The 13,508-nt window shown below is 31.9% G+C and overlaps 1 protein-coding gene across 1 annotated transcript; it reads right to left on the reverse strand.

Moving 5' to 3' along the window:
- Positions 1-7,561: 7,561 nt before the first annotated feature.
- On the reverse strand, positions 7,562-8,206 carry LOC141714531 (uncharacterized). Its single transcript, XM_074518045.1, has one exon. It carries the CDS (start codon positions 8,204-8,206, stop codon positions 7,562-7,564), a length of 645 nt encoding a protein of 214 aa, XP_074374146.1.
- Between the last annotated feature and the right edge of the window lie 5,302 nt (positions 8,207-13,508).

Here is a 13,508-nt window from a genome sequence, read left to right on the forward strand (position 1 = left end):
AGAGTTTGGTGTCACTTTGGTCAGACAAATCATGACAATTCAGCAGGCCCTTCAGGAGACTCAGGATGCTGGTACCAAGGCAATTCTTCAAGCTCATCTGGAATCTCTGCATCTCTTGCAGTTGCAGCATTACCAGCAAAATCTAAGTGTGGATGAGCTCAAGCTGGACATTGCTGATCTGAAATCCTACAATGCTGAGAAATTGGATTCACTTATACCCTATGGTACTATGCAAGATTTGTTGGGGAGACTGAGGAAAGCATCTGATGCTGACAAGAGGCTGGCCAGATTGGAAGATAGGGTTCAAATCATTGAAGACTCTATGGTCACCATTCTTCAGAATCAACAAACTCAAACAAATCTACTCATGCAGCTGGCACAAGCACAAGGCTTGACCCCTACCCTTGATGATAACAAAAAGGGGGAGAATAAAAGGGAAGGGGAAGGAGAGCCATCTACAACAGTTCAGATTTCTCAAGTGCTAGTTCCTGTCATCACAACTTCTCCAACTATTCAAGTCAAAGGAAAGCTAGATGGAATTGATCTAATCCAGATATCAGCAGCTGAATTGCAAGTCAAAGAGAAAAGGAAGAAGATTGATGAAAAGATGCAACTAATATTTGGTTCTACAACTTCTCAATCACAATCTGTGAAGCATAGCACAAAAGTGGAATCAATTATTATGGAACTCAAGCCAGTAGGGAGGCATAAGGATGGAGAAACTTCTTCCAAAGATCTGCAACCTATGGTTCTCAAGCCCAACAACAGATCCAATAAGGACTCTACAAAGAATCCTCTAAAAGAGGTGGATTTTCCTCTTCCAAAAGCTGATGAGGACAAGTTTTTAGGTAGAAGTATTGCATATCTCAAAGAGACCATGGATGAGGCTGTAAGGAGAAACATGGCTATTATCTTCAGAGAGGGAAAGAGCATATGTGTGATGCAAGGACATCCCAATTTCTCAATAGCCAAGAGGGAAGAAACCAAAAGGTTGAAGGAAGAAGCCAAACAGCTAAAGGCTGACAAAAGAGCACAAGCAAAGCTTGAAAAACAGCTAAAGTCAAGTCAGGCTGAAGAACAAAAAGAAATTGAAGACAAAGGTGAAGATGAAGCTATGGGGGACATGGTTGGTACTGAGATGGAGGAAAGAAGTAAGGAAGAATGGCAGAAAGGGAAAAGAAAGAAGGTCAATGCAAAGAGAAAGAAGGTAGATAAGACTGAAGAAACCCAATCAATATCCAAACCACTACCCTCTATTCCTGAACCAATTGTACCTGACCCCTTCATGAATATTCATGGTGAAACAATCATTCCCAAGGAGGAACCAATTGATTGGGACACCATCAAATTGCCTACCTTCCTAACCTCTTCTTCACCATCAAAGAAGCAGAAAAGAAGAATCAAATCAACACCCTCTAAAGCCTTAATCAAATTCACACAGAAGCCTAAGCCTAAACCTCAAACCTCTAAAGATGATTATGTTCACATCTGTGACATAAAAGAATTTTCAGACATTGAACTCTATCTGGATGAGCTGGAGGATGTAAGGGGAATAGTTGCCTACAGACAGCTACCAGAAAGACTAGTGTTCAAATACAAAGGAGCTGGGGAAAGAACATGGACTCTTCACAGAATTCTGAATGAAGGCTACTCTACCTTGATTAGAGTCTACTCAGCCATACAAAAGGATTCTGGCTTTAACAGGACTACCAAGAGTGAGATTCTCAACAAGATTTCCAACATAAGAAAAACTTGGAGGGAGCCCAATGCCTTGCCTAGAACTTTACTTATTCAAGAAAGAGGAATTACAATTCACAAATCACCTCATTGGTTGATGGAGTTCAGAGACAACAAAGGAGTCAGAAGATTTTTCAGAATTGAAGATCAGCTAAAGATTGCCAGTAATGAAACTCTCAAGGATATGCAATCTAAATTAGATATCAATGAAGAAGATGAAGCTGAATTCTACAGACAACTTCAACTTCAAATAGAGGAGAATGACAGGAGGCTAGGAAAGAAAACCAGGGATCAAAGGAAAAGAAAGTAATTTGCTCAGGCTAAAGGAGCACCCTTGGAAACAATTTAATTCTTCAATTCCATCTCAGCATATACATTTTTGTAGCACTTTTGAATTTCTGCTTTGTTACAGTTTATATATTTGTTAAGTGTTTTGTTATCATCAAGCTAAACCCAAATTTATGCCTACAGTTCTAGTAGACATAAATAGGGGGAGATTGTTAGGAATATGTGTATTAGTTTGATGATAAGTTAAGCAAAACACTTAAGTAGAAATCTAGTGTTTGTAGCTTCAACGGATAAGACCATCTTGGCTATCCGTTGAAGGAGTAGCTTTACTTAGCAATAAGTTTAGTATTGTAGCACATTTCACTCTCTGGTTTCAAGATGTAATTCTTAGATGTTGTTAGGAAATAATTTGTCATGTTGACTACTAATGGATGTACAAATAGGAGGGCTAATTGTAAATATTTCATGCCTTGTAATTTTGTATAAGTGAAGAAGTGTCAACGGATATTGAAGACCTTCAACGGATAAGAAACAAAGCTTCAACGGATAAATGCTTCAACGGATACTATCCATCAACGGATAAGTGCTTCAATGGATAAAGACTTCAACTGATAATGCATCAACGGATAAAGCTTCAACGGATAAAGCCTCAACGGATAAGGCATCAACGGATGAAAGCTTCAACGGATGCTTAGTTCATTAGCAGTTGATAGTGACAATTCACAAGCTGACAGAGGCACATGGGTTGACAGAGACATACTGGAATGTGGAAGCCTCTAGGAGGAATCAAGAAAATGCAGCATTTCCATTCTGATGCAAACAAGGAAGTATTCAAAGATTTACAGATTATCCTAGATTGCATTGGATAGAGAAATGAAGAAGAAACATGTGAAGAATCTTTTCAATTGTATTTTACAGTTTGTCTTCACTTGTAAACTTGGTGATATATAAACCAAGTAGCAGCTATATCAAAAGAGAAAATCATCTAGTTTGTACTAGGAAGCAGCTGTGATTTAATTCTTTGAATCACAGATTTTCTGAAATAACACATCTCTGATGGAACAACAAATCCACCAGAAAAGTTTATAAGTTCTTTGTGCTCATTACATTTGTGTTTGAATATATATCTGTCTGCATCAGCTTCAAGCAATTCATACACATTTGATCACTCAAACACTTAGCCTTAGAAACTGCTCAAAACTTGAAAAAGTTTTGAGATTTACATTCAACCCCCCTTCTGTAAATCTCATTGTTAGTCCACTGGGAATAACAAGTACGCCTGTGTCCATCCTAGATGGAAGCAATAGTAGATTACACGTCAGAATGAATTAGTTTACCCCCAAACTTATCCCGACGCAGCAGTAGTGATATAATATGTTATTGTCTCCACCGGTCCCATTGATTTCTTTTTGAAATTCAAAACATAATCTATATATTCGATTATATGACTGATATAACAAATGAGACAGTCTCTTTTGTAAATGGGCCAGACCCTGTAGCGAATGTGACAGACTATGAGAGATACTCAGTTAATTCTGCAAAATGTATATTACTGAAATATAAAGCAGTAATAGGAAAATTAATTTACAGAACACCAAGACGTTTTTATTTGGTTCGGCCCCTACTCCTAGTCTATGGCCTACATCCAAGTCTCCGTGTCAACTAGCATAGAAAATGTATTATATCAACTTCAATAAAGAACTTACATTCTTTCTTGATTACAAACATATAGCCACGAAAGAATCTTTTCCTCTAGCGCACTTGCTACCCGCACTACTGCTACCCGCACTACTGCTACCACCTAACCCACTGGCTACCTTTGACTAATTATTTGAAATCAAATTCTTGCCGCAACCCATCACAAGTTGATCAAAACACGAAATGAACAATGATAAAGATTTACAACTTAAACTATCTTCTTATTTGACTGGATATTCAAGATATATAAACAAGAGTGATTTTCATAATGAATAGACGTGTGAGCATTAGTCTTGAATCTGAAAACAACAGGAGTTGCATATATAGGTAAAGAAGTAACGAGTTTCGATTTTCAAACACGAGATAAGATAAGGTTGTTAAAACTAATTATTTGAAAATGATTTGAATAAGTGTTTATAAACAACCCGTTAGCTTGTTTTAGAAGAGATAAACCTTAAAGATGATAAGTTTTGAAAAGTTTAAATAGGTTTATCTCGAAAGAGTTTGTTTTGAAAATAATCTTAATTTACCCTGTCAAATAGAAGTTGCAACAAATTCCATCACCTAAAACAACCATGTTTCATAATCTGCATTCTCGGACATCTTGATATGTTCATCATCAGAAACCTGTATTTCTAACACTTTTTTCTTTTCTACTTTTTTAATTGAAAGTAAAAGTGATTTATGTTAGAAGAATCCATGTGATTTTTTAGCAGTTAGCGAGATTTTATGGATTAAGTCCAGCCACTTTAGATAATGTGCAATATTGTTCAAAATTATAATTAAAATATTTACCGGTAATTAAGCCGGGATATTGTTGGCTAAGGTGACTAAAAGAAGAAATTAATCAAGTACATATATACATATAATATTAATTAATTGTCATTATAGTTATAAGAATTAATTAATTATCAATGTACCAAAACTTTTTTTTGTTTTTTTCGAGTAAATGTCACTACGAGAACAAAAAATTGTTAATCATTAATTTTCAGTTAAATTTATTTTACTAAAACAATTTTTGACAAGCACTTGCATGAAAATATGTATTAATGTCTCTAGTCTAGAAATATAATTTGTTTCGAAATAAAGAAAAAATTAATATAATATAATAATTTTATTACATAAAAAAATTGTGAGAAAAATAGGTTACCCATATTTTGACCTGGAATCATTACAACCCGAACCAAACTTAACTTATATTTTAATTAAATATGGGTAAAATATAGTTTTGGGTCACGACCCAATCCAAGCCCATATTTATCGATCCAAAATCAACCCAAATCCATATCTTGCCACCCCTACATAAATTCGATACAAATTACAAAGCGCCCATGGGATTGGGATTTAAGCCCAGAATTGAGTAACGAATGTGAACTGAGGGGGCACTTGAGCAACAACAAAATGAAAACTGAGTCGTAAAATTGTACAAATTTGGAGCTATAATATTTTAAAATATTATTTATTTATTTTATTTATTTATATTATATATATTTTTGTTAAGTATGTATTTTTTTGTTAAATCAGTGATATGTCAACTATCGAAATATTTTTTAAATAAAGACCGATAAAAATGATGTGAGAGAGAACATAAAAAGTACTAATATTTTTAATAACGGAGCAAAGTTTGTCTTCTTAAAAGATGTTAATCAGTGAATTGCTCTAAAATTACTCATTCTACTGTGCAGCGAGCTTTTCTGGTGAAATAAATCGAGAAAGAGTACACAGGTGATAATTTTTTACTTCAGCAGATGAATATCAAAACACAAAATATCATACCAGTATATAACTCATGCGCACGATTGTTTTTATCATATATATTGTAAGTTTTATTTTCGATTATACATCTCAAAGAATACTAATTTTTTTTATAATTTTAATATGTTGCTGGTAGGATTCGAACCTTATACTTCTTAAATAATACTAATTTTTAAGAATAAATCTAACGGTCAACGACTATCGACAATCAAATTTTCAATATTTCGTATTTAATATAATAGTATAGATAGAAATATAATATAAGTGTCCTATTTTAAATATAATAGAATTGATAGTCGATTAATTTTAGGTGTCCTGTTTTAAATATAATATCAAGTGTCATAATATAAGTGTCCTATTTTAAATATAATAAAATTGATAGGCGAGTAATTTTAGGTGTCTTATTTTAAATATAATATTAAGTGTCCTATTTTAAATATAATATAATGACTAACAACCAATAATCAAAATTTTAATGTTTTATTTTAATGTAATACTATAGATAGGCCTTGTTAATTTACAATAATTTAAAAAGTTACTTAAAATTAAATAAATTTGTGCCGTGCATACACTTTTAGTTGCTTAGTTGCAACAAGGCCGTGATTCAAGCAAGGTGCATGACATACAAATCTTGACAATTCATACAACAAATCAGAGGAAAAGAGGCCTGCGCCCGCTTTCGAAGACTATCTCCAACGGTTGTGATCCAAAAATTCAAATTTAGATTACCAACTAATCCAAATACTGATCCAAATTTTTGAATAACTCCAACAATGTGATCCCAAATATGTGATTCAAATTATTTTTTACATATAATAATATATAAATATCATAGTAAGCAATTTTATCTTAAATTTATCATTTAATCATTATTAACAATTTATATAACATTTCATGAATTAATTAAATCAAAAAAAATTAATACATATAAAAATTTTAAAATTGTGCACTTAATTCACGAAAAACACATTTATTGCAATAATTAACATACAAAATATCATTGATACACACTAATTTTTCGAATTAGTATATTCTTCCCATAAATGCTCAATTAATGAATCTCTAAATGCAATATGTGCCTCTTTATTTTTTATTTTTAAATTTTAATGAAATTATGTTTTCTCATTATTTTAAGTTTTATTTTAAAAATAAATTTTGTTAACTATTAATTATATGCTGTTATTAATTATATAATTATATAATCAAAAATCAATTTAAAATCTCATAAATTACAAATAACAAAACCATTATTTTATATTAAATCAAGTGATCCAAATTTGGATCAATGCATTGGAATGGAATTGCCCTAATCATTTCCTAACAATTAAAATTAGATCACTGTTGGAATGGAATTGCCCAAATTTGAATTTTTAGATCACCGTTGGAATTGTCCTAATCATTTCCTAACAATTAAAATTTGATCAACTCTTTGAATTAATCTTAGCTATTCATATCTACTTGGCCTCGGCGCGGACCTATACTAACACAGACATTATGTTTTAGGTTTTTAAATAAAAAAATAAATATAAGATGCTCCAGAAATTTTCAAGTTACGGTGTTTTTGAGTTTGACATTTTAAAATGCTTTAAATTTCAAGTATGTAGTAGATGCAGAATGAAACTCCTTGTAATTGACTCACTTGTCCAGAATCAAATTGACCGAATTTTCTTATAAGATTTAATTAAGTAAATTTACTAATTTTGTAATTTATATAAATTACATAATTTATGTACTATAAACTATATATTTATTTACATTAATAATTGGTTCGGTTTTAATTTTTCAGGTTCGGTTGAAACCTATAACTGAAACCGAATCACTGAAATCGGTTCGGTTTTTTATTTTCCTGTTTCAATTTCGGTTTCGAATCAGTTTAATTCGCATCAATTTTTAGTGATTTTTTCCAATTTCAGTACGATTTCGGTTCTCATTAGGTTTTTTCAAAGCTCTATCCTTAACCTACTTCACATACAAACCCACTGAGGCCCCTACTAAATTAAAACTTATTCAAACTATTGTAAAATACAATTACATCGAAATCCAACCACCTACATTTAATCTGCCGTGCCTCATGAAGAATTAGTCACAAGGCATGGGGTACCCGTGGGGGTAATGAACTACTGCTAATCACCACCGGAGCTCTCTTTTCCGGCTGCCGCCTTCCTCGAATGCCAACGACAATGTTATTCCGACCAGACACTACATCATTTACTGACCCACAAACCGCTGCATGCCTCGACAAAAATCCTCCCTTTGACATTTTTTTATTCTTCACCTTACTGCTGACAACTTCTCCTTTATCGATTTTCGGTACTGCAACAACTCTCCGATGATGAGCACTGCCATGACCAACCTTACCGCTAACATCTTGATCAGACGACTCAATATAATGATCAAGGTCCTTGGAAATGCTCTCTATCTCATAATTATCCATAAGAGAACTATTAAAACTAGGGCAAGAGCTCATTGATATAGATGTCCTAGACGTCTTTATCGACGAATATTCGTCAATCGTTGTGTTGTTCATGGCCTCAATTTTGTAGCGCGACGGAGTTGGATTTCTGCGAGAATTAGTAAAATCAAACTCGCGTATAGGCTTGCCTTCCGATCCCGAACCACGTTCATACCATGTCCATGCAGCTGCTTTTATAACGGCGAGTTCATCTTCGATTGATTTCGGTTTGGTTTTTCTTTTCTCGACTAAAAAATTTATAGGTGAAAATGGCATGGTAGATTAAAATTTGAGCTAAACTGTGTAACTAGTGAGAATGGGAAATATGGAAAGGATGATCTCCACGACTTGTATATTTCTGGAATGAGGATGTAACGTTGTACCATAACGTTATATATGTGAAAGTATTTTTTGTAAACAAATATGTGGTCTTTGTTTGGCCGCAAGTGATATATAGGGAGAAAGTCGATCAAGGTCGCTTGTCAGAATTAAATGACGCAATTGAATTTGAATAGCCCCTTGGGGGCCACTTTTAGGTAAGAATTTTCGGGCCTTACGGAGATTTGTAAAATTAGTTTAGTGGTTTTTATGATACAAATATTTAAATCAAGGCGTTGCTTGATTATGATCATGCATGTATATGTCATTATTTTTTCATTTAGGACTTAGTGACGTGATCAATATGAAACTGGAATCGTGACCGTGTGTTTAGGTGTGATGGCTATCCTATTTGATTTGATTTGGGTTAGAGGTTAAATTTAAATCAAAACAGTTTTTAAAAAAATTTAAATTAAAATATAACTCTCAACCCATCTAACTCGAATTATGTGATACGGTTTTAGATTATTCAGTTTGGTAGACTAAAAGGTATTTAACATGTGAGTCTCTGATCCTCAATCTATCTATCTGATGAGGTTTTAGATGGTTGAGTTTAAGAGATTAAAAGATTAGTGATCATTGATATAATGATTATCAGAAACTACTACTAATATTAATAGAAAATTAATAAAATTCTTTCCAAATGAATTTATTATTAGCCCTCAAATTATTATGTATTAATCAAATAATGACAAATAATAGTTATCCAATAATAATGACCAAAAACTTGTAGTACATGAATAACAACAAATAAATAATTAAGAATTTTTCAACAATAATCCAAAAGGATAAACAAAGAAATGGTACTAAACTTGTCCACTGTATTGAACTTAAAATTTTATTAAATAATGACAATTCCGGTGAAATTCAAGCAAGGAGTAATATATAACTAATAATTTATAGTTATATATATTTATAGATACTTACTCAAATTAAAACTCTTAATATTGTGAGAACTGGGATTTAATCTCCGCCACTCATTTTTATCTCTAAATCTAATCACAACCACACATTTTAAATTTTATTTCTCACTTCATCTCTTTCATCTACATCTTTACCCACCACACGCATCACCCACCCACCTACCTCCACCACCCATTACCACCATGCACGAACTGCCGATGTTCTGGTCGCCGTCATTCCGCCCCCGTATTTTATTTATTCTCTCTCTCTCTTTCCCTCCCTCCCCCACCGTTTTCATCCAAATTAATGGTTGCCGAAATCCGCACATCTTCACTGTAGTTTCTCTCTCCGCCCATTACTACCACCGACCATTACTACCACCATTACCTTGCCCTTTTTCATATCTAAACCCCGAATTTATTTTTCATGTATGAAACTCTAATTGATCGAACTCAGATCTAATAATTATACTTTAAATATTAATGATTTCGATATTAATATGTGATAGTGATGAAGATGGTGTGATAATGAATTAGTGGTGATGTTATTGTGGTGGTAAAAATTGTCGGTGGTGTTTGGAGTGTTTAATAGAGTGATTTAAGTATGTATTGATTGTGATTAGTGATGATTTATGATGATGGGGTGGTGATTATGTTGGTATAGTGGTCGGAGTTGGTGACCGTGGCCGAATCTAGTGGGAAAGATAGTAGCCGAATTTGGTGATTTTCGGTTGCTTGTGATGATTTTTGGTTTTCTAGTGGTGATTTTTTATTTTCTAGTGGTGATTTTTTGTTTGACGTTGATGATTTTATGTTTGCCGGTGGTGATTTTATGTTGGTGGACGGAGACGGTGGTGATTTTATGTTGGTGGACGGAGACGGTGGTGGTCGGAAATGGAGATGATGATAAAATATTTTAATATATAAAATTAATGTGTGGTGAGAGATTAATATGAGCTATAAAAATGGGTGATTAGGATTGATTCTCATATCTCACAATTAGAGAGGTTCTCATTTTAGTACGGCCCTATATATATATATTAAAAAATTATAGGTTCGTTTTGGCAACAAATTAGTTTAAAATAAAACTGGAACTAAGCCACGAACCTCTGCTTATTAAATTAGGTGAACCAGGATGACGAAACTCGTTTTGATTTCAGTTTAGATTTAGATTGGATTAAAATCGGATTGATTTTTACGTTAGCATAACTTAAAATTATAGTACTGCCATATTATTTAAATTTGATTAGTTTTATAATTTTTGTAATGTAAATACAAAATGGGACCATACATATATAAATAAAATTATATGGTAGTGTATAATATATGATTGTATTTAATATATAAATATATTTAAATTATCAAACACAACTTTTTAATTAAATGAAGATAGGTTAGGTTAACCTACAAAATTTAGAACAAGCATGTACCAACCAATTTAATTTTGTTTATATTTTTTTACCCAATCAAATGTCAGATTATTTGATTGACTTCCTCGGGTCAAAAAAAAATCGAGAGGGTCGGTTTAACGAACCTGTAAAACATCTTGGGTTGGGTTATAATGGTTTGAGATTTATTTCTGATATCAAGTCTGATTGAGTGGTTACATAAATATATTTACTTTTATATATTTTTTAAATTATTAATTTTAAGTTCATTTAAAATATTAATTTTTTAATTTTTTTGATTCATTGGTTAAAATTTTAATACAAATAGAGCCGAAAATAACAAAAATTAAAATATAATATCTTTAGCTAAGCATTTGGTCGGTTTGGTACCGAATCGAACAAATAGATCAAAAATTAAATTATTATTTTTTCTTAGACCTATCAAACCAAAATGTAATATGGAACGATCCAAACCGAAACGAACCGATTTTTTTTTAAAAAATCGAAAGTAATATGATATAGAAAACTATAAAAGTGTATAAATAAAATTAAAAAATTTTAATTATATTTTTAAGATATATGTACAATATATATATAATATAAAAATTACAGTATTAATTATTTGGTCTATTGGTTCCTGACCGAAATATTTTTTAAAAAGAACCATACCGAATCGATTTTTTTCGGTCTATTCGGTCCAAACCGAATAGACCAAATTTCTCAAAATTTAGGTCCGGGACGAATTAGTACGTTTTAATTTTGATTTCTCGATTTCGGTTTGATTTTGTTCAGCCTTATTAATATCAATATTCTAGATTCACTTTTACTTTGTATGAAAATATCATATTATAAAATTTTAAATAGAATTTTAAGAAGAAATTCCCGAAAAAGTAATATTTACGGGTGAGCGGGAGTCGAAGTGTCGAACCTATAATTTAGATAAAACGAGCATCCTTTTCTCTTGAAAATACGGCCTGACACGAATCACGAAAAATCCGGATAAAAGTTCATATTTAATAAACTCGGATAAAAATACTGTTCGGTCTGAATATAAGCACGAACTTTAAAAATGTCGGGATAAAATTTGAATTGTTGTCTAAAAATTTAAAATATACAATATTTTATTAGATTTTTATTAAAATATAAGATATATTTATTTAGTTAACAATTTGGTATATTCATTAACAATCATTAGAGTTTTAGATTTTTTTGTTAAACTATAATTATAGTAGATAAACAAGCATAGCTTAAATTAAAATGGCAAGTTAAAGGTAAACAAACTGGTAAAGTACTTAAAAGCCGATTTTTAAGTTGCACCAACCAGAATAATAATTTCCAAAAAGGAGGGCAACAAATATCGGATTCAATACACATATGTAATTGGGATATCATCTATTACGCATTTGTGGCTAGTGTAATCAATCAATACACAACTACAGCTTGAATATCAATTAATATTATATTTTCTTAAAAGAAGAATATGCAAATCTAACCTATGATTATCTGAATACGCAAGTGTGGGTTGGGTACTATTATTATCCTGATACGCATATATTAAATGAGTAAATGTGGAACGGGGAAAATGCATGATGTTGAGTTATATTCAGGTCCGGGTCGGTTATGAACAACATAAGGGGTATATGTTAGTACACATTTGAGTGCTGGGTACCAAAAATGGTATTTTTAACAATCCTCTCCGACAAATGGTAATCTTATTATTTTCAACTAAAAAATTATTATTATTAAAATATTTATAAACAAATTATCTACAGAAACAATCTTAGCCGCTAGATATAGTCTATCTGAGTTAAGCCCTAAAGCTTGTTGATAAGGTTTCTAACTAGTACCAAGCTTGTTATAGAAAATCCAATACTAAAACAAAAATGACTATAACCATTGATATAATTTAAGATAAAAAATTACATTTTAATATTTAAATATGACTTCAACTTCAATGTTAGTTCTATTTTATAAACAAATATTTCCAAATTTAGTGAAGTTTTGTTTGTTTGTTTCTTTCTCTCTCTCTCTCTCTTAAATTTTATTTAAAGCAAACCAAACTACATTTTATTTATAGTGATTTAATGATATGGTAAAAATAGCTATAGCTATCTTTAGTCCTAAATATAAGAATATCTATCCATTTATGCATTTATAAGACAAATATAGCTATGCATTGGAGTAGTTTTTTTTTAATTTTGGTCCTATATTATAGCAATTGGTATCGATGCAAGCCTTCAACTTACAAAGAGTTTAAAGATCTTGAAGCCATACAATCAATCATGGGTAAGAAGAATGTTGGTATGAAGATTCCAGTTCTGGATAAGGAATTTTATTCTCACTGTAAAGTGAATATGATGCTTCACTTGATGTCTCATGATGATGGTTTTGCCAGCTGTACTGACAATGGTCCTCATGTTTTTATGAAGACGATCACAAGACTTGCTGCAGCTGATGGAACCATTGGTGCTGACAGAATAGTTGTGAAGAATCCAGATGACTATTCACCAGAAGATCTAAAAGAATATAAAAAAGACAAGAGGACTATGAACATCCTGTTTAATGGTATAGATTCTGACATAGTTGAATGTGTCATGAACTGCTCTACAGCTAAAAATGTCTGAGATACCATTCAAACTCTTTGTGAATGACCTGAATAAGTCAGAGAGAACAAGATGCAACTCTCATACAATAATATAAGTAATTTTCACTCTATTACTGGTGAAGGATTGAGTCAAACATTCAACAGATTCCAAAAGTTGTTGAATGGGTTAAAATTGCATGGTAGGTTCTATCAAGTCAAAGAATCAAATCTGAAGTTCTTAAGATCTCTTCGAAGGGAATGAAAGTCAACAACAACCTCTGTCAGAAACTCATATGAATACAAGAATACACTATTGATAGATTGTA

The sequence above is a fragment of the Apium graveolens genome, chromosome 3 (genome assembly GCF_009905375.1).
Source record: "Apium graveolens cultivar Ventura chromosome 3, ASM990537v1, whole genome shotgun sequence".
Classification (NCBI taxonomy): domain Eukaryota; kingdom Viridiplantae; phylum Streptophyta; class Magnoliopsida; order Apiales; family Apiaceae; genus Apium; species Apium graveolens.

Coding starts and splice junctions, on each gene's coding strand:
- LOC141714531 (XM_074518045.1), bottom strand. CDS start 8,206: ATGCCATTTTCACCTATAAATTTTTTAGTCGAGAAAAGAAAAACCAAA.